We start from the raw sequence: 22,955 nt of genomic DNA, 5'->3' as shown, positions 1-22,955 counted from the left end.
AGTACTCACCTGGTACAGATCCACACACTACAGTCAGTACTCACCTGGTACAGATCCACACACTACAGTCAGTACTCACCTGGTACAGATCCAGCCACTACAGTCAGTACTCACCTGGTACAGATCCACACACTACAGTCAGTACTCACCTGGTACAGATCCACACACTACAGTCAGTACTCACCTGGTACAGATCCACACACTACAGTCAGTTCTCACCTGGTACAGATCCACACACTACAGTCAGTACTCACCTGGTACAGATCCACACACTACAGTCAGTACTCACCTGGTACAGATCCACACACTACAGTCAGTACTCACCTGGTACAGATCCACACACTACAGTCAGTACTCACCTGGTACAGATCCACACACTACAGTCAGTACTCACCTGGTACAGATCCACACACTACAGTCAGTACTCACCTGGTACAGATCCACACACTACAGTCAGTACTCACCTGGTACAGATCCACACACTACAACCAGTACTCACCTGGTACAGATCCACACACTACAGTCAGTACTCACCTGGTACAGATCCACATAGTCAGTCTGAAGCCTCTCAAGACTTCTTTCGATGCTGTTGACAATATGGCGGCGACTGAGTCCAACACCATCCGGGTGGTTACTCTCACCTTTGTGGCAACAACGAATTGCTCACGTGATTGTCTGTAATGAAAAGTAGATAGGTTTACATCTCAATCCTTCAACAATCGATGGGTAAAACTACTTTTCTTCACATTCAGGTACAGAAACAAAATTATCCTCGTCAGCACATGTGTACATAATACACCAGGCTAGCACCGCTATTACGTTGTGCCAATGAGTTTTGAAAAGAAGGTAGCACACAGAGAACTGGATCGTCCAAGGTATTTTTCATCATCCTGAAAGTTCATGTACGAAAACAGGATGCTGTGCCACAATTTCACCCAGGTTACCAAATCTGGCATTGCTCATGCCAGCAAAATTGAGCCAATGCTCGGATGATTTGACCCAGAATCTATTTTGTCTAGATTCCCATTGTTTTCCTCACACTATCAAACAAACTGGATCAGGGAGTATAGGGTTCACAGATTTTCACATCAACACAAATTTGGGTTTGTGATCAACGGGCATCGTGTTGACAAATCAATTCAAGCAGGTGATCTGATATTTGAACATGGAAACAGCAGATCCTGGTACTTTAAAGGTACAATACACCACAAGTCAAAACATTGATTACACAACAGTCTCGTTTCCTGCTGACTGGGTTTCGTCCTATTACGCAACATAGTACAATAACCAGTCCAGAATTTTGAGACCAATTCATTCAACTGGATACATAAATATTAATCAGTATTATTTGATACATCTAAGCACTTGTATATTGCAACACTACGCTCCTTCTAATCCTTACAAACACGTCGTGCAGTTTGCTCTGTCGTACAGCGAGCTCTGACGGAAATCTGGAAATCGTGGAAATCTCAAAACGAGGCTCAGCCACTAGAAAGGTTTGGCGGTCTGGTACAGACTTGATATTATATCAATCACATTGTGCGTTACAGAACTACACTGAATAAGCGCAAAGAACACATAACAGGTGTAACCAGTGAGCCAGATGAATTGTGAATCATGTTACGACCTCAACAAACAGGGGCAGTCTGTGAATTCTTAGTTAAGGTCATGCTGCCTAAACCTAGAAAAATATATAGAAATACGATTTTATTAAAGTTTAAAATTAACATTAACTTGTAAATACCATTTTCTTATGAAACAAGGAACTGGAATTCAGTGTAACCATATATATCATAGTTGTTTGTGGTGTCTCTTTTCACTTTCACACGAGAAAATTCGGATCGGCTGTAAAGTAGGTCATTGTCTGAATAGGTTAATGAGACTCATGTTTCGGTTTGCTGTGCTCACTGGTCCACCATGTCCCCTACACTGCCAATCCAACTGATCCATTACTACACACTTTGTGAGCCAGGATCCGATGAACTTCTCAGACAGTCCCTGTGAGTAGATGTCGGCGGTGTCGATGAAGTTGCCTCCCCATTGGACGTAGCGGTCAAGCATCTGGTGGGAGAACTCCTCCGTGGCCTGACCAGGTCGCTTGGCCTGTAGCACAAAGAAAGGTCACTGGACGAAATACGCCTCTTTTGTGTTCCTGCTGATTCCAGAAAACTGTTTTTTAACCTTATCCCACTGTCAGCTTCAGTGATTGGTTGTAGCAGATGAGGCGATTGTTTAGATATGAAGGGTTTTTTCACATGTTTTTATACACTTCCCTTGGATACACTTTGTTTGAAACAATCCGTGGACATAGTTTTGTAATGATATAATATAAGAAATGGCATGTCACTTTGTTTCATTTCACTGGGAAATAGATATGTAAAACTGGAACAAACGCAGACACACTTGAGTAGAACTATTTCGTTGTCATAATCACAGAACATTTTGGAGTATAATCCATTTTCTCTCAAATAAATTCATATTGAAATAGTTTCTAGCAATATATTTCTCAATGTCACATACATCTTTTAATAACCCTTTATATGTGGTGAAACTTGGTTTCACATTCTTGATATTCATGACAAAAATGTGGCGTTTGGCTAGTATGATCATATGGTTGAGCAAGGGATCGCTATTGGCACAAAATAGTATATCTTGAGCTGAAAGTACGAATGTTCTGTGCAGGACACAATTAACAAAATTGGTGAATTCTTTCCAGAATAATCTAATGGTTGGACATTCAATATATACATGATAAATATTCTCACTTAGGCCGCATGATGTACATATGTCATTATCAACTAGTTTCATTTTAAACAACTCTCGTTTTGTATAAATAACTCTATGAATAAATTTGTACTGAAAATCCAAAAGCTTTGTGTCTTTAATGGTTAGTCTATATTGCACAAATATGGTCTTCCAATCCATATGACAGTTTAATACACTTTCCCATTTATCGCATACTTTTGGAAAATGGGATTTAGATATGAGACTATCGTAAAATGATCTAGATCATTTAGTAGGTTTAATAAGATCATTCCAAGGGGAACTTATCGATACCTTTGTTCTGCTTGGGTGTCCAGCAGTTTGAATGACTTTTTTCCATTTTGGGGGAATACTGATGATGACACGATTTAGGTCAAGTGTTATGCCCTTAATATCAAATTTTGTTTTAAGTTCTGCAAATGAGAGTAACTCTTGGTCATTGAAAATGTCTTTAATATGAACAATTCCTTGTTTGAACCAATTATTGATTATTAAATATGGATTGTGAAACTGGTGATTTAACCACAGAGGTTGCATAAGAATTTCTTTTATGTTAATATCATTAACTACATATCCTTTTATATATCTATGCCAGGCATCAAGTGCATCTTTCCAGTACGGATTTGTAATTTTGTATTCTTTGTTAATATTCGCTCCTAACCGAAGGATGTGTTCTATTGGAAAACCGGCTAGTCTATAGCAGTTTGATTTTAAAACATATCTCTTTAAACAGGAAATTTGACACTTACATCTGCGTACATGACACGTCTACGTAGGTGACACTTACATCTGCGTACATGACACGTCTACGTAGGTGACACATCTGAGTACATGATACTTACATCTACGTACATGACACGTCTACGTGGGTGACACTTACATCTGAGTACATAACACATCTGCGTACATGACACGTCTACGTAGGTGACACTTACATCTGCGTACATGACACGTCTATGTAGGTGACACTTACATCTGGGTACATGACACTTACATCTGCGTACATGACATAACACATCTGCGTACATGACACGTCTACGTAGGTGACACATCTGAGTCCATGATACTTACATCTACGTACACGACACGTCTACGTAGGTGACACTTACATCTGAGTACATGACACATCTGCGTCTGACGTACATGACACTTACATCTGCGTACATGACACGTCTATCTGCGTGACACACGTCTACGTAGGTGACACTTACATCTGCGTACATGACACGTCTACGTAGGTGACATCTGCTGAGTCTATGATAGGTGACACTTACATCTACATACATACATGACACGTCTACGTAGGTGACACTTACATCTGAGTACATGATACTTACATCTACGTACATGACACGTCTACGTAGGTGACACTTACATCTGAGTACATGACACTTACATCTGCGTACATGACACGTCTACGTAGGTGACACTTACATCTGCGTACATGACACGTCTACGTAAGTGACACTTACATCTGCGTACATGACACGTCTACGTAGGTGACACTTACATCTGCGTACATGATACTTACATCTACGTACATGACACGTCTACGTAGGTGACACATCTGAGTACATGATACTTACATCTACGTACATGACACGTCTACGTGGGTGACACTTACATCTGAGTACATGATACTTACATCAACGTGTTAGTTATACTCTGTCTCAGCCCATCGCTCTGTACAACTTCAATTCAAGACTAGGCATCCATGTACAACAAAGGGAACTGAGTGGCGTGGATTAGCTTCCGGATTGTAGAGTTCGCACTACCCGAACACTGCTCTCTTAGTGTCAAACATGTTCTTTTTGTAAGTTCGAACCTAGTGTCACATGTTTTAACTCATCGTTTGGTTCGTTAATCCGGTATCACACCTTGCACTCGTGTGTCGTGATTGGAAGAATATCGGGCAGCACCGTTAGGTGGCACGACCCTTTAAGGTGATTTGTTAATTGTTTTATTGGAAGCTTATTCTATTCTAACTTTCACGACGAACTCGTTATGTCTCACTTCCAAACGCCATTCTATCTATTACTTTCCTGGTAACTCGCGACTTTCTGTCTCCATACCGTGAGCTAACCGTTATCACTCATGAGCAAAAGTAATACGGAATCTGATCTAAATTTTAATGGTTTAGGGATGCATGTTTACCTAATAACACTTATAACATTATTGCTATTACAATACGTATATGTGTGTAAAAATAGGTATACCCTTTGCACAGAGATCAGAAGAGGCGAGACTGACCCCAGCAGTTAAACACGTTACACAACGCAGGTAAGAAACAGCATAGAGGTCAAACTCTCAACTATCCCTCCCCACTTACCGCTGATTCCCCAAACGTCAACGTGCCAAGGCCAATGTTGGCCACCCTCAGTCCAGACCTCCCCAAGAAGTTGTAGGACAGTTTACTCCCCTCCGGTACAGCTGTCATCTTGTTGTTGGGCGAGTAGTGACGACACCAGCAGGTTGACAGGCGTTTAAATCGTTATCACCTGAGAGGTAAAGGGAGGTAACCCTACCTAGCATGACATAATGTTACCATGCTTTTTATAAATCTACAAGGGCGCATTTTGGCAACACTGAACACTGAAGGACAGCGGCCTATTTTCTCCCGTAAAAGGCGATGGGTGCCAATAGGACCCGGGGCTGAACGTCGGTGCTTCTAATGACACCTTACTGTGCTTCTGGAAACAATGGAACCCTGTTAGTCTGGACACCTCAACATCCAGACACGCACAATGGAAGCATTTTCATGTGATTCAATTATGTTTAATCACTTCTGTGAAAGGCATTTTTTAACTTGTATGTTTATGTTTGCTTTTTCTGAAATGTTTTGGATATTACAGACCGCCAATGTCATGCCTTTGAAGATCCTGGTCATAGTAAGTTTTCAGCAACCTTTGCGGCCTAACGGGATCGGCGAAGTGTACTGTCAGCGCGTTTTTGAGTTTTGAAAACTCTGAATGATGACGTTACAAAGTGGCGTCCAAAACCGGGGTGTTGAGTTATTGGGATTGTACCCATGGTGATCATATCATTTGATCTCGATGGTCTGTGACATCATTACATCACGTGATTATTCCGTCATTAGGGATGTGTTTAACGTCATACAATACATTTGACATTTTGTTAAGTGAGTGAGTGAGTAAGCCGCTTTAGCAATATTCCAGCAACATCACGGCGGGGACACCAGAAATGGGCTTCACACTTTGTACCCATGTGGGGACTCGAACCCGGGTCTTCGGCGTGACGAGCGAACGCTTTAACCACTTGGCTACCCCACCGCCCGACATTTTGTTAAGAGGCGACCAACGGGATCGGGTGGTCAGGCTCGCTTACTTGGTTGACGCATGTCATCGTATCTCAATTGCGTAGGTCGATGCTCATGATGGTGATCCCAGGATTGTCTGGTCCAGACTCGATTTCTTACAGACCGCCGCCACATAGCTGGAATATTGCTGAGTGCGGCGTTAAACAACAAACAAACACAGGTGCGAATAGAGTGTTAGTGTGTATAACAACTTTGAGTACATAGTCATTCTAGTTTCAAAATATGTGTCATGAGAAGAATTAGAACAAGCAGACGACTCGGATCCAGGTACCAGTCGCATAAACAACGCTCCGTCATTGTCTTCTGTAAATGTTTGTTGCCTAGAAATACAGCACCGAAAAAGTTGATTGCATACATGTATTTTGGAAACATCATCCAAACTAAATATTATAAAAGGTTGTGTATAAATTCAAACATTCAGGACGTTTGGATAATCACTGGGAAAGTATGGGTAACTTAGTGGTTCAAGTTCTCGCTCATAACGCCGGAGACCCTGGTTCGATTCCCCATATGGGTACAATGTGTGAAGAATATTTCTGATGTCTAATAATTGTAAATTGCTAGATTTCTCGATGTGGATTCAAATATTTCTTGAATTTGCCGAAGTTAAAGTTCAGGTTTATAATCTACATTTTACAAAACACCTGTCTTGCCATGTGTAGCATGTGGTGACAGATGTTAACAACATGTTGATATATCTTGCAGAATACCTATAAAACTACCAGCCCATGTGTATAAATAATCAGCAGAACAAATGCGCCATGTCAATACTAACTATTTATTTCAAGGAATTCGTGAGTTTAATGTCCCTTAAAATGACACTAGACAATGTGCACTACGGGTATGTGGTATCTCTATGCAAGACACTTCATGTTGTGATCAGTCTGTGTTGGAGACGAAGTACGATGACTGGAAGGGATTGCGCCGAGACTTGTTGCTTCTCCAAATCATTTCATATGGATACGGTACTCTGGGTTGAGACACTTCGTCCAGTCGTGTCATCTGAAATATATTGGGATCTTGTGATTCATCGACATGCATATCTGTTATTTGAAATTCCTTACATACGACGCCAACATAACTGTAGGAAACATGGCCCGTCGGTTAAATAATGAGCCGTAAACACTTATGTAAACACTTTCAGAAATATGGTGGAGATTATATTGTTTGGGACCAGCAGTCTTAAAAACCCGCCCTTTAAAATTTCTGAATTGTCAAATGTGCTTTTTTGTTGCTGAGATTTCTTATTGTCACTTCATCAGCCTTTTACCCTTATCATCATGCCGCCCATTTCTGATGACCCCAGCTTTGATGTTGCTGGAATGTTGATAAAAGCGGCATAAAACTAAACTCACTCACTCTTTTCATGCCAGAGCGCGCGTGTGATGCTGATACAATGTTTGATAATGAGAGACTGGTTTTCATCAAGCCATAAGCACACCTTAGATTGTCATTCACCTATCACAGACTCACCTCCTCTGAAGATAGGGTCCAACCACTACTTGCACCAAGGTTGTCATCCAGCTGTTCCAGAGATGTGGCTCCGATGATTACTGATGGAACAACATCCTTCTGCAGGAGCCAGCGCAGCGACACCTCGGCCATGGATTTACCTGAGGGAGGAGACATATATCATGATATCAGAACTGGTGAACTTAACGACGTGTCTGTGTCTGACAAGTTTGTGGGCGTATATCACCACACATATCATGATATCAGAACTGATGGACTTCACCAAGTGTAGACCTGTGTCTGACAAGTTTGTGGGCGTATATCACCACACATATCATGATATCAGAACTGATGAACCTCACCATGTGTAGATCTGTGTTTGACAAGTTTGTGGGCGTGTATCACCACAGTGCAAACCATGTCTACCTTCTTGTATATCACGACCATGCCAATATCTGAATCAACGTCATTACGACCATGCCTATTTTCTGAATCAACGTCATTGATACTTGCGCCGTATGAGATGTTATAGCTATCCTGCCTTCATCTGCTATGCCCACAATGTTAATGTCATTATCCCTCTCTATTCTTCACCTGTTGTGCCTATCATTTCACTACTCTCTCCATCCTTTGTGGGGCGGTGGGGTAGCCTAGTGGTTAAAGCGTTCGATCGCCACGCCGAAGACCCGGGTTTGATTCCCCACATGGGTACAATGTGTGGAGTCCATTTCTGGTGTCCCCCGCTGTGATATTGCTGGCATATTGCTAAAACGGCGAAAATTTAAACTCACTCTCTCACTCCATCCTTTGTACACCTGCCCATCATGACTAATAATTAAACCAGACCCCTCTCCGCCCCACGTGGCCTCTATGCCTGACCATGTTCCTACCGCGCGTATTGGCGATGTCCCGCACTGCGTCCATGATGGCCCAGATCTGATTGTCCTCCTGGACAGTGTTCCAGCTGCCGGCGTCGTTTTGTCTCCTCCAGCCATGACGTCCTGTCGTCGGGGGAGACTCCCGTGTGTATTTCCCAGAAAGAAGACCTCTGTTGAAGAGACAGCTAACATGTATTGTATCCACACTTAATAAAGATAACTAAACCCAGAGGTCACAAAACAATGTTTCGCCCCTGCATCATTCCGTGGATTATGCAGTTCCTCCGCGCTCGTGGATACACTTGTCGAAACGTTCTGTTGGTTGTCACGTTGAATTGGGTTCGTTTGGTTGTTGTTTAACGCCGCACTCAACAATATTTTAGCTATATGACGGCGGTCTGTGAATGGACTAGACAATCCAGTGATCAAAATCATGAGCATCGTTCTACGCGATTGGGATACGATGACATGTGTCAACCAAGTCAGCAAGCCTGACCACCCAATCCCGTTAGTTGCCTTTTACGACAAGCATGGGTTCATGAAGACCAATTCTAACCCGGATCTTCACGGGTCTTGTCACGTTGATGTACTCCTCTATTTTATTATCTAATCATTGCCATCATTCGTCTTTCAGTAACCATCGGCGGTTTTCGAATAATTTGTAAAGAGTATGTATAAGGACACCATGTTTACCATCAAAGTTGACACCATGACTGATTTCCTTCAAAGCTTCAGAGAGCAGGCTCATTACGCTAACCGATCAAGGTAAAACGTCCTGCCCTCATCCTTTAGCGGGATCATCTGTATCCGTGATCATCGAGCTACGCTAAAGGAACCTGGCCCTGTTTCGGCAATTCGATCTTAAGGCGATCGTTACATACTCTGATAGAGACTTACGGTCATCGTAGCGCTATCATAACTCTCACAAACAGGCCCTTGATCTAACTCACCCCTTGAGAGGGCTCCAAGGCAGCACCCCTAATCCCTCCGTCTTGCACACCTGTAGGGGTTCGAACTCCGTCTCCCTACACACCAGGCTGTACTGTTGCTGGACACAAAACACATTGCAATATCCTATTAGTTACTGGCAAAAAAAATAACATAACAAACCATTTGCTTTACAATTTCGTATTACTTATATAAATTGCTAATAAACAACAAAGACAGGAACAGCAACTCTAAACACTGTAGATATGATGCTAAACCATTTATTCAGTTCCTGTTATAATATCCTACCTGCATTTTGACTGAAGGATTCTTGTTATAATGTCCGACCTACATGCTAACGAAAGTGTTCATGTAATAATGTCCTACCTGTAATCTGATGAAGGGGGTAATGATATAATATCCTACCTGTAAGCTGACAAAAGGGTTCAGGCCAAGCTTCTCCGATGTACAGACTATCTTCTGTAGCTGCCAACCCACCACGTTGCTGGCACCGACGTAGCGCACCTTCCCACATCGAACCAGGTCATCAAATGTGCGGAGTGTTTCTTCAATAGGAGTGCCATCATCCCAGAGGTGCATCTAGAACCAAATTTCAGGCGGCACATTGAGCAATTCTTCTTGCCGAAGAACATGTAAGAGATTGCATGTGCAACATTACCGTAATAAGCAAGACATAAAGATTCAAACAGAGGCAGAGAACACAAGTGTTCATACACCTCATTGCCAGCCGTGTACTCATCCTTGGTGTAAAATAATGTTGCAGATTCACACACTACAGTCAGTAGTCACCTGGTACAGATCCACACACTACAGTCAGTACTCACCTGGTACAGATCCACACACTACAGTCAGTACTCACCTGGTACAGATCCACACACTACAGTCAGTACTCACCTGGTACAGATCCACACACCACCGTCAGTACTCACCTGGTACAGATCCACGTAGTCAGTCTGAAGCCTCTCAAGACTTCTCTGGATGCTGTTGACAATATGGCGGCGACTGAGTCCAACACCAATCGATGAGTTAAATCTGACCTTGGTGGCTACAACGAACTGCTCCCGTGACTGTCTGCAATAAACATATTTGTATTTATACATGTAAGCAATCCTATGTCAGAACTTAGTGGTCAAGAACCGGGTTAGAATTAATCTTCAGTAACCCAAGTATGTCGTAAGAGGCGACTAACGGGATCAGGTGGTCCGGCTCGCTCACTTCGTTGACACATGTCATCGTACCCAAATTGCGTTGATCGATGCTCATGATGGTGATCACTGGATTATCTGTTCCAGGCTCGATTATTTAGCCCCCATATAGCTGGAATACTGCTCATTGCGGTAGGGTCCATTCCTATGGGTTTCACAGCTATTTTGGCCTTTACTCAAAATGGAATCTGAGGGTAGTCAAAACTGAGTATTCGTTTGCATTGACGGTATACATGTACAGCTATAGCTATTGGTTTGCCACCATTGCGATCGCCTCATAGGCTAGTGCGATCATGTTGGGCTTTCTCCAGCATCAAGATGACTCCAGCTGATATCTGAAACTCACTCACTCACTCACCTCCCCACAACTACCTTTAACACATTTACAGTGCCTCAGATGACGTATCCCTACCTATTCAACAGAATCGCTATTCATATTGGTACATTTATACATACTTTGTGAGCCAGGATCCAATGAACTTCTCAGACAGGCCCTGTGTGTAGACGTCAGCGGTGTCGAGGAAGTTGCCTCCCCACTGGACGTAGCGGTCAAGCACCTGGTGGGAGTACTCCTCCGTGGCCTGACCGGGTCGCTTGGCCTGTAACACGGCAACAGACCACTATATTTATATAACAGTTGGTGGATAATATTTCCAACCAAACACGCTCATTTCTTGGATTCGTATTAAGACTAAAAAGCGAATACGTTCAAACGAAATCTTTAAAGTGCCACATTCTTAACATTCGCATTCGTTTTACATCGAAAGTTGTTATTTCAGTATGTTTATTTTATTTTGGGATTTGGGTGTATTTTTAATCGAGATTCATTTCTCATTATATGAATTATGTTCTTGTTAGTTCAATTTAACTCGAACCTTCAAGAGAAAATATTCGAAGTAAGCACAAAAATTCAAAAATTCGTGAAAATAAAATATGCTTGAAATAACTCAAGCATAATCGAAGTAACAAAATTGAAAATTCGTTTTTGAAATACTCGAAAATACGCTGCTCGATGGAGAAAAAGTATCGTAATTTCAATCTTTTGAAATGACGAGAAAATAATCGATAAAAGAGAAACTATTCGTATGTTTTTGCAAAAGACCTATAGGAACGAGAAGATACTCGAAGTAAAAGAAACTAAAATAAATTCGAAATTTCGCGTATTTTTTAAAAATCAAGTTAGAATAATGAGGGAACAACTGACATTACGTTATGTTGAAATAACGAGAAATTGAAATTACAAAATATAAATTTATGTTAAACACAAGTGTCAAAGCCTGTGGTGTCACCTTGGGTAAGTGACATCGTTCAAACCTGTCCTAAATATCCTGCCGCGAATGGGGTCTTGATAGTAAAATAGACCTCATTTAAGTGGAGAAGGTGCAGATAAATACGTTCATACGAAATCCTTATGGTGCCACATTGGTAACATAAGTAAAAAGATCTCAATCGAAAGTTGTTATTTCAATTATTTGTCTATTTTGTTTCGAAATCTCGGTTTTTTTTATCGTTACTTTTGAAAATTCGAAGTTTCAAGAAATAAGTAAAAAATGACCAAAGAAAAAAGAAAAAAAAGAAAAACATAATAACAGTAACAATAAACGTTGTCACCTTGGGCAAGTGACGTCGTTCATGGGTACCCGATACGCGAGGTGTATACTCCCGAGGGTGTTGAGGATGATAAATGGAATTGCTTTGGGAGCAAATAATCATCGTGCTGTATGGGAATGAATGTATGAATAAATAAATAATTAAACTAGTTATATTGAAAGAGTCTAAACTGCCCAGTGATGTAACTACACGCTGTACATCACATGACAGAACGTATGTTTGTAGACCCTCAGAAAAGAGGTCTTTCTCTCAGTCATATTTGTCAACATTCACCACTCACCCCCGAATCCCCAAACGTCATCGTGCCGAGACATATGTTGGCCACCTTCAGTCCAGACTTCCCCAAGAAGTTGTAGGATAGTTTACTCTCCTCTGGTACAGCTGTCATCTTTGTTGTCGGGCGAGTAATGACGACGACAGTGGGTTGACGCGTGTTTATATCGTGATCAACTGAGGGGCAAAGGGAGGTAACCCCACATAGCGTGATATTGCACAACATTGCCATATGGTATTTTGTTTGATAGATTTATAACTCTGCATTTAAATGTAGGCAAGCGAAATATTCTTGCCCACGGAAGGCGTTGGCATCAAATACTGCCACCAGCACCTGGGGCTTAACATGAATGCTCATAACGTAACCTTTATTTAGCACGGCATGTAGAAACACTGAGACCCTGTTTATCTGGACACCTCACCTTCCGGACACGTACTGTGGAAGCATCTGTATATTGTTCAATTATATACCCATGTTTCTGTAAATCCCGAAAATTCCACGCTACCTCCTAGGAAATCTTTTAAAAAGCTTTCTTCAGAATATAAAAAAATTCTGTTCTTGCATGTTATATTATTTATGCTTTTGCTGACCTGTTCAGGACACACAATGTCACCACCATGAAGATCCGGGCTGGAATTGATCTACAGAGACCCGTCCTTGTCGTAAGGGGCCAGTAACGAGGGTAACTGGCTGATGCATGTCACCATATACCAATTAAGTAGATCGATGCTCATGATGTCAATCACTGGATGGTCCAGGTTGGATCCGATTATTTACAGATCACCGTCAGATGGCTGAAATAATGCTGAAGACCAATTCCAACACGGGGGTCGCTGTGACAATCATGGGTTACGGACATATTCTACGTCACGTCACCAACTTACCAACCAACACCGTCAATGGAAATGATGAAACACGTTTGATCCCAACAACGTCCCAGTTGGTCGCTTGTAAAGGGGACTACGATATACGATCTCAGATTATAAATATGTTAGTCAAGCCTTGAACTTGACAGATGGATTTTAAATCTATTTGTGAATACCATTTCAAGTTTATCAAGTTATAATTACATCATACAGATCATTAAAAGACAACGCCCCTTCTTTGTAGAATATGTCATCCGTAACCCATGATTGTCGTAAAAGCGACCCGTGAAGATCCGGGTTGGAATTGGTCTTCAGCAACCCATGCTTGTCGCAAGGGGCGACTAACGGGATCGGGTGGTCAGGTTCGCTAACCTTGATGACACATGTCATCGTGTCCTATTTGCGTTGATCGATGCTCATGATATCGATCATCTTCTCCAGACGCGAATATCTATATACAGCTGGAATATTGCTGTGTGTCACGTTAAGCAAACAAAACGTAGTAAGCGACTCACGGGACAGGTGGTCAGTCTCGCCGACTTGAAGATGCTCATGATGTCAATCACTGCATCGTCTAGTCCTGACTATAGTCTGTTTGCAGTGAAAACGTACCGATGAATTTCACTCTAAACTAAAAAGTAAATCAAATCAAGTGAAATTAAGATTGCGAATCCTCACAATTTTACCTTGCCAAATGAACATTTAAATCTCAGAATATTATTCAACTTAGGATAAAAGTTGTTTAACAAACGATCATATATATAGATTCAAATCGCTATTATTGGTTTGTATTACAAGGGGGTAAGCGCAATGGATGGAACAGTGAAACAAATGCACGTGCGGTATGAGCGTTAACTTAGGCCAACCCTACTTATTCTGGGTGTTTCATACAAACCAATAATAGCGATTTGAATCATTGATCGTTTGTTAAACAGCTTTTCCCCCAAGTTGAATAAAATTCTGAGATTTAAATGTTCATTTGGCAAGGTAAAGTTATGAGGATTCGCAATCTTAATTTCACTTGATTTGATTTACTTTTTTGTTTAAAGTGAAATTCATTGGTACGTTTTCACTGCAAACAGACTATACATAGACGTTATTTACATACCGACATCACATCGTTTGACAATTGCTGCGTTTGACAACAAAGAAAACAATCGTATCTTATCAAACCCATTCAGGTTGCACGTACATTAAAGACAAAACGTCCATGCTATTAATACGTGTGTCACCAGGGTAAGTGAGGTGATTACGTCAAAGTAGCCTACTTCATTGGTCACATGACTGCTCCAAGTGACAGGCACGGGTCACGTTCATTCATACTGATATGATGATAACTCGCGGACGTATATCTCGTGTCAGGTTACTGCAGGGCAGCTCAAGATTGTATCTCAAACTTTTACACTATCATCATCGTCACAATCGTCGTTGTCGTTTGTCGTCGTTGTCACCATCATCGTCATCATCATCATCATCATTAGCAGCAGCATCATCATCATCAGCATCAGCATCATCGTTGTTGTTACTTTAACGCTTCAACTTAATGACAGGGACTCAGGTAACATAGACAGGTACATACAGTAAAACATGGATACACTACAGGACCTTTCCATCCCTGCCACCATATGGCGCTGTTTAACGGGTTTGTTTTTGCCCATGACACGTAAAACCTCAGACAGGAGGCGCTAGACTGGTTCCCCAAATGTCACATGACGAGACATGTTGGCCACCTTCAGACCAGAAATTTTAGGACACGCTTCCACTGGCACGGCTCTCATGTTATTTTATCCCAGCAAAGGGACGTAACTCCTAACAGTGTAATGGTTCTCGTTCCCCTACACTTGAGTGATCTATTTGTGCATCAGAAATATAGCTTCACAGTCGGCAATACACAACTAGGTACGTAATCATTTAATTCTGGCCCATGCTTTAAAGGAAAGCATTATGCTTATTAAACATACACTTATTAAAAACGTTTATATTTGTCCCTTTTAAATAAACGAAAATACCTTTACAGTTAGAAAACTCTGCTGCGTTTAAACTTCGGTGTTAAAGTCAAGTTTTGGACAGGGAACTATTTCTTGACTGCAGTCTCAATATCTGTGTGTCCGACTGAACCCTTGTTACGCTGAGCTGTAAGTTTAAGCCTTTATATTTCTATGGACATCTGGAAACTTTCAGAGAGAATACTTAGCATATAAAACCCGTGAAGATCCGGGTTAGAATATTGATCTTCAGTAACCTATGCTTGTTGTAAGAGGCGACTAACGGGATCGGGTGGTCAGGCTCGCTGACTTGGTTGACACATGTCATCGGTTCCCCCATTGCGCAGATCGATGCTCATGCTGTTGATCACTGGATTGTCTGGTCCAGACTCGATTCTTTACAGACCGCCGCCATATAGTTGGAATATTGCTGAGTGCGGCGTAAAACTAAACTCACTCACTCACTTAGTATATAAAGCACGTATAGCTATGGGTTAATGGTTTATGTCCAACTCGGCGAGGCGACGAGGTAGCATTGCGGTTAAAGCGTACGCTGGTCACACTGAAGGCCCAGGTTCGAGTCCCCTTATGTTATCAATGTGTGAAAACAATTGCTATGTCTGTTACATTGCTGGAATATTGCTGCGTAAAACCACATTCACTCACTCACTTGTTCTGCTCTCAGAAATAAAACCTGATTTATATTGGCATATATGTTACGGTAAATTGTGATTGGTGTGAACAAAGGGTCATATTAAACGACAGTAAAAGGGAATTAACAAGTCCTGAAACCATTGCCACCGTAATTTTGCCTCCGATTCTATCATAGCCTTCAACTTGGGAAAACATACTTAATTAACGTTAAAAATTATCATCAACCCATCATTCTCTGTAAGCTTCATCTTGGGCAGATAATCATGTTCTGTGGTTGAATAATCTTTAATTTCAGGGGCGGTGGGGTAGCCTAATGGTTAAAGCCTCCGCTCGTCACGCCGAAGACCCGGGTTCGAATCCCTACATGGGTACAATGTGTGAAACCCATTTCTGGTGTCCTTCGCCGTGATATTGCTGGAATATTGCTAAAAGCGGCGTAAAGCCAAACTCACTCACTCATTCACTCACTCTTTAATTTCACTTGGCCTTTTTCGTACATTAAAACGTTACTAAATCACTTCAAATGATCAAATATACTGGAATTTGTAGTTTAATATTCATTCCATAGAATTAACATTCTCTGTACAATCTCTCAGTGGCAATGTAATTAATACTCATTTGAAAGTATGCAGATGGTATTTTAAGATCATGTACTCTGGTGCAATGCTACATGTAAACTTGTATCATGTAAAAGTACCAATGAGTCAACACCTCCTCAAGAATGTGTACGAAAGTGTACTCTCTTCTCTTTAACGAGCAATGTCGAGCTCTTTTGAAATATTGGTATTTTCTGACTTTTCTTTTCAGGAGAATACATCCTATTAAGTAACCCGAGGGATCAAGTCGGGAACCTTTCTAAGATGATCTTATACTACGCCTCTTTACTTACATCGGAAATAAGTATGATACTACTGTATGTGCAAATGAGAAAAAATAGTATTAACATTATTATTTACACATTGTGTCAAGACTTGTTGTGAAATGAAACAAACAGGCTCTCGAGCATCTCCGCCCTTCATCACACGAGCATGCGGGTTATGTATGTTGGGTATGTAAAATCGTTGTGGTTGTGTGATGTTTGTTTTATCTTTTGTGTTGAATTCTTGTGTGTGGGTATTTTGGCACACATGTTGCCTCAGAAAGGAGGTAGCAGAATGCTTTGTTGAGATTATATCACAAAATAATTTTCAACGTTCAAAACCGCTGGCCGCCTTCAGTAGAGACCCGTTGGCTGCTGGGGTTACCCCTTCCTATTGTAGATACGTTATGACGGACAGTTTTGTCATTTAGGTCAAAACAAATACTTTGTCACTTTCATGACTGCAGAAATATACTGACTGGTTGTGTTTCTGGTTCAAATGCAGCCGTTAAGTAGGGAAAGTATTGTACATACTAACTGTCCACGATGCACGATGTAGTTAACAGAACGTCAAGACGGTAGGCTCAGAACTTTTCATTCAGCCCTCGTATGCATGAGGCTAATTAAAACAGTTTTGTTATGCAACCATCCAGTATTACGGAACTACAAAAACTCTTCAAACGACGAAAGGTTGTGAGTATAGGCGAACAGATGTGATAGGAATGAGTCTTTAATGAAAACATCATACCCATGGATATCAAGGCACTGGTACAGCTGTCCTATTGGTTGTAGGAAGGCTAATGAGACAGAGAGACGTCTATTCTTGCATTTCATGGCCTCTTGGCAACATGGTCAAAATACACGTCGGCAGAATGTGAAATAACTGGAATATGTAAGTTAAATAATAATACAAACAATAAAGTCCTCGTGCAATCACTCAGTGAAAATTTAATAACTTTTCCAATGAAATTAGGCAGAGGACATTTAAGATCATGATCTGTGGTCCAGATGGTCGCTAGCGGTGTTTGTCAGCTTCTTGTGATCAGTCTGAGTTGGAGACGAAGTACGATGACTGGAAGGGATTGCGCCGAGACTTGTTGAGTCTCCAAATCATTTCATATGGATACGGTACTCTGGGTTGAGACACTTCGTCCAGTCTTGCCATCTGAAAAGCATGGTGAACTTGATGATTTGAACGACAAACAGAAAGCATATTTATGATTTGACATGCACTGATGAGTGTACTGGCAAGAATATGTTAACGTCAAAGGTCCCTTTCAGTTCTTGGGGGTCTGGGTTATTAACCTTAGAAGCCTCCACGTCATGTTTTCAACTTTCTGCCATAGAGTCATCTCCTTTGAAGACAGCGCCCAGCCACAAACTGCCACTGGTTGTCAGTCGGCTTTCAGAGGCTCATCTACTCGAAAGAAAGCGTCCAGACACAAACAGCTCTTGTTTGTCAGTCATCCGTCAAAGATTCAGATTCAGATTGTCACAGGCGCATCTACTCTAAGTCCAACCTACAAACAGTCATCCTGGTTGTCAGTCTTCAAATAAGTAATAACCTCCTCCGAAAATATTGTAAAGCCTCTAGCAGTACCCCGGTTGTACTCAAGCTCTACCAGACTGGCCTCCTCTTAAGATGACGTCCAGTCTCTAGCAGCCCACAGACTGATGTTCATCTATCACAAACTCACCTCCTCTGACGACAGCGTCCAGCCACTAGCAGCACCAAGGTTGTCATCCAGCTGTTCCAGAGATGTGGCTCCGATGATGACTGATGGAACAACATCCTTCTGTAGGAGCCAGCGCAGTGACACCTGGGCCATGGATTTACCTGAGGGAGAAACGTCATTCAGTATCATACTTGGAATCTTACCAAACATGTCAGTCTGTCTCCACTCAAGGCTTTATCCTCTGTGTTTTGTTACAATTCCTGTTAAGTTTGTTAGAACATCTACCGGGTTCCTCACAATGTCTACCACGGTTTTCATGTTGATTTCCTACAGGTGTGTCACAAGCAGCATTCACTCTTAGAGCTGCACCTACCATGTGTCTTCGCGATGTCCTGTAGTGCATCAATGATGTTCCAGATCTGCTCATTCCCTTCCAGGGCGCTCCAGCCTGGCATGGCCTGGCTAGCTCGTTTCTCATCTTCTCTCACCCAGCCCAGGCGCCCACTCGTCGGTGGAGAGTCTCTTGTGTACTTCCCAGACAGCAGGCCTCTGTTTAAGTCATAAGTTACAATGGATTACTAACAAGACATTCTGATCAGTACCAACTGACCTTCTTTTCAGGAATGAGACACCTTAACAGTGAATCTTGTAAGCTCTCTGACATCGTAAGGATGTTTGATGATACATTTTACTGAAGACATTGATGCAGAGTTACTTTATATCATATGGGCCAATCATGGAACAGACATAAACCATTTATGAGACTAATAATGTTCCAGATAATGATATCCAGGTCAGCTCACCCGTAGCGATATCAAGGGCAAACAACTGCAGCTTACAAAGATCTCAAGGACACCAATACCAACCTGCAGGTGGATCTCCGTGACATTACAAGTATATTGTTCAAGGACCTTCTGGATGCCACTGACAAACTACTGAGACATCTCCAGGGCACTATTACTAAACTGTTGAGGTATCTCTGAGACACGTACTCAGCTGTTGACGAATGTCTAAGACACTATTACCAAACCGTTAAGAGTGAGTTGGGATTTGCACCGCTTAAATCAATATTCAAGCAATATTACAGCTGGGACATCGGAAATCGAATTAAGATTGAGAAGTGAACCACTAGGCTACCCCGTCGCCACAAACCGTTGAACATCTGCTGAAGGATCTGTAAGACGCAACTACTAACTGCTGAGGGATCACCATCACTAAACTGCCCTTTGTATAATTTAATACCCTACCTTACTACTTACTTCTTAAATCAGGCCAACTCACCCCTTGAGAGGACTCCAAGGCAGCACCCCTAATCCCTCGGTCTTGCACACCTGGAGAGGTTCGAACTCCGACTCCCTACACGCCAAGCTGTACTGTTGCTGAAAACAATTAGAACAGCAATATTCAGGTTAACGTATATGGGAATCGTGTCAAGTTATAATCTAAGACCTGAAAGTTGATGAGGGGGGCCCCAGCTGTATGTTCTAACTGTGATTGAACGAGGCGGTTCACGTAAAAGTGTCTTACCTGTAAGCTGACAAAAGGGTTCAAGCCAAGCTTCTCCGAAGTACAGATTATCTTCTGTAGCTGCCAGCCCACCACGTTGCTAGCACCAACGTAGCGCACCTTCCCACATCGAACCAGGTCATCAAATGTGCGGAGTGTTTCTTCAATAGGAGGGCCATCATCCCAGACGTGCATCTGGAACATGTGACACAATTACATCCCAGTTTGAGATGGTATGGTGTGGGTGTGGACTGGAAGAAAATCTTATGCAATATACCTGGTAGGTCTTGTACTCACCTGGTACAGATCCACACACTACAGTCAGTACCCACCTGGTACAGATCCACACACTACAGTCAGTACTCACCTGGTACAGATCCACATAGTCTGTCTGAAGCCTCTCAAGACTTCTTTCGATGCTGTTGACAATATGGCGGCGACTGAGTCCAACACCAACCGAAGTGTTAAATCTGACCTTGGTGGCAACAACGAACTGCTCCCGTGACTGTCTGCAAACACGAAATATGTTAAAATAGATTAGGTGCTGAGATGGAGACCTCGGCCAAAACCTGTAAGAAAGAGTAATCACAATCTTCAACTCATTCATTTCTTAAACTGTTTTACATGTAATCAATGGAATGTCAAAACTTCAACACATTAGTCAAAATTCACGACGGGCTTTCTGATACATCAAGATGAATCCACCTGAAATAACTGGAATATATTCACTCACTCACTGATAGCGGTATGATTTGGGTGGTATCCTGTACAACGACATCCTTCATCAGACCCAGCTGATCCTGGTAGTTCTAAGATACACGTCTACAACGTACATTGCTGCACCATATTGGTTTACCCCTGTGCCTCACACTACTAATCCATTATAACATACTTTGCTAGCCAGGATCCAAGGAACTTCTCGGATAGTCCTTGCGAATAGACGTCAGCGGTGTCGAGGAAGTTGCCTCCCCACTGGACGTAGCGGTCAAGCACCTGGTGGGAGTACTCCTCCGTGGCCTGACCGGGTCGCTTGGCCTGTAACAGGACGACAGTCCACGATATTTATAAAGCAGATGATATTTCCAACCAAACACGGTCATTTCTTCGATTCGAATTGAGACTAAAAAGCGAATACGTTCATATGAAATCCTTAAGGTGTCACGTTGGTAACATACGTTTATTGTTAAGTCAAAAGTTGCTATTTCAATTATTTGTTCATTTTGTTTCAAAATGTCGAGTATTTTTCTCGTTACTTCAATTAATTTCCCATAATACTAAGTATGTTCTCATTAGTTCAAGCTCGAAAATTAAAAATAATAGTCGTATCAACGACAATATTTCAGAAATTGTTTGATATAAAGTCGAGCACCGTGGTGTCGAACTCTGATATCTCGGTTGTCTCGATATAACATTTCGGTCCCGGCAAAATCCTCCATAATTTATCATTATTCAAGCTCTATTAACTCGATACGGATGTCTTGATATTTCGGATATCTCGATATAATTTCATGGTCCCAACAAGCAAAATTACACTTTTAAATCGATATTTGCAAAAACCTCGATATTAAAAACACAATCGAAATTTCGATCTTTTAAAATAACGAAAATATAAATTTGGAAATGAAGTTTACTGAAAGACAAAATAATCTAAGTGGAAGACAAAAAACTAAAAAACTTGGAGGAAATATTAGTTTTCGCTTTTTTTTATAAATTAACTTGGAATAAGGAGGCAATAACTGATATTACGAAATTATACTCATAGTAAAGTGGGAAAACTCGTTCGTATGGTTTAGGAGCAAATAAACATCATTTGAGAAAATAGATGAACAAACAAACAAACAAACAAAATAAATAAATAAACTAGCTACACTGAAAATGTGGAATTGGCGCAGTCACGAAATCGCCTGGCGGTAAGTAAATACACGCCATGCGTCACATGACACATATGTAAACCCTCAGAAAAGAGGTCTTACTCACAGCCATTCTTGTCAACATTCACCACTCACCCCCGAATCTCCAAACGTCATCGTGCCGAGACATATGTTGGCCACCTTCAGTCCAGACTTCCCCAAGAAGTTGTAAGAAAGTTTGTTCTCCTCCGGTACAGCTGTCATCTTTGTTGTCGGGCGAGTAATGACGACGACAGTGTGCTGACACTCGTGTTTATAGCGTGATCGACTGAGGGGCAAAGGGAGGTAACCGTACATAGCGTGATGTAGCATAGAACGACCATGATTTATTTCCGTTTGATTTGTGACTCTGCATTCGGTAATAATTCAGCTGTAAGACGGCACCATATTCTTGCCCGTTGGCATCAAATACTGTCACCAGCAGCAGGGGCTGGACGGAAATGCTTATAGCGTAACCTTTATTTGCACTTTCTTCTGGAAACATTGAGACCCTGTGTAAAAATCGTCAGCCACATTTACAAATTACATATCTGTTCTTACATGTTAAATTATTTATGTTTTTGCTGACCTGTTCATGATAGTACACACAATGTCACCACCATGAAGATCCGGGCCAGAATGATCTACAGATACGTGTCCTTCTCGTAAGAAGCGTGATCGGGTGACCTGACTGATACCAACGGAGTAAATCGATGCTCACGATGTCAGTCACTGGATTGTCTGGTCCAGGTTAGGTTATTTACAGACCGACGTCATATAGCTGAAAAATTGCCGAACATCTCGTATCTTATCAAGCACAGTCAGGTCGCACGTACTTTAATCGAAAACGTCCATGCTATTAATACGTGTCTCGCCAGGGTGAGTGAGGTGATAAGGTCACCGTACTCAATAAGTCACATGACTGCTCCAAGTGACAGACACAGGTCACGTTCATTCATACTGATATGATGATAATTCGAGGACGTATATCTCGTATCAGGTTACTGCAGGGCACCGCAAGATTGTAACTTTTACACTATCATCATTGTCAT

General features: G+C 41.7%; 3 protein-coding genes across 3 annotated transcripts; all 3 read right to left on the bottom strand.

The window, feature by feature from the left end:
- Nucleotides 1–815: 815 nt before the first annotated feature.
- On the bottom strand, nt 816–5,200 carry LOC124286499 (putative sterigmatocystin biosynthesis dehydrogenase stcV). The gene is made up of 3 exons (XM_046722872.1): nt 5,093–5,200; nt 1,954–2,103; nt 816–890 (listed from the first exon to the last, which is right to left on the bottom strand). The coding sequence occupies exons 1-3, from the start codon at nt 5,198–5,200 to the stop codon at nt 816–818; spliced, it is 333 nt and encodes a 110-aa protein (XP_046578828.1).
- Nucleotides 5,201–6,862: 1,662 nt separating this feature from the next.
- LOC124286514 (1-deoxyxylulose-5-phosphate synthase YajO-like) lies at nt 6,863–12,639 on the bottom strand. Its single transcript, XM_046722886.1, has 8 exons — nt 12,475–12,639; nt 11,040–11,182; nt 10,308–10,449; nt 9,784–9,957; nt 9,381–9,478; nt 8,443–8,600; nt 7,574–7,713; nt 6,863–7,102 (listed from the first exon to the last, which is right to left on the bottom strand). The coding sequence occupies exons 1-8, from the start codon at nt 12,580–12,582 to the stop codon at nt 6,980–6,982; spliced, it is 1,086 nt and encodes a 361-aa protein (XP_046578842.1). The 5' UTR covers nt 12,583–12,639; the 3' UTR covers nt 6,863–6,979.
- Nucleotides 12,640–17,754: 5,115 nt separating this feature from the next.
- Nucleotides 17,755–22,192, bottom strand: LOC124286513 (1-deoxyxylulose-5-phosphate synthase YajO-like). Its single transcript, XM_046722885.1, has 8 exons — nt 22,021–22,192; nt 20,907–21,049; nt 20,382–20,523; nt 20,036–20,209; nt 19,790–19,887; nt 18,882–19,057; nt 18,530–18,669; nt 17,755–17,997 (listed from the first exon to the last, which is right to left on the bottom strand). Exons 1-8 carry the CDS (start codon nt 22,126–22,128, stop codon nt 17,875–17,877), a joined length of 1,104 nt encoding a protein of 367 aa, XP_046578841.1. The 5' UTR covers nt 22,129–22,192; the 3' UTR covers nt 17,755–17,874.
- Between the last annotated feature and the right edge of the window lie 763 nt (nt 22,193–22,955).

This window comes from Haliotis rubra, unplaced genomic scaffold (genome assembly GCF_003918875.1).
Source record: "Haliotis rubra isolate DU_JTF1 unplaced genomic scaffold, ASM391887v1 Scf385, whole genome shotgun sequence".
Lineage (NCBI taxonomy): Eukaryota > Metazoa > Mollusca > Gastropoda > Lepetellida > Haliotidae > Haliotis > Haliotis rubra.
Note: the sequence above shows the minus strand (reverse complement) of the source record. Positions and strands in the feature narration are given on the sequence as shown.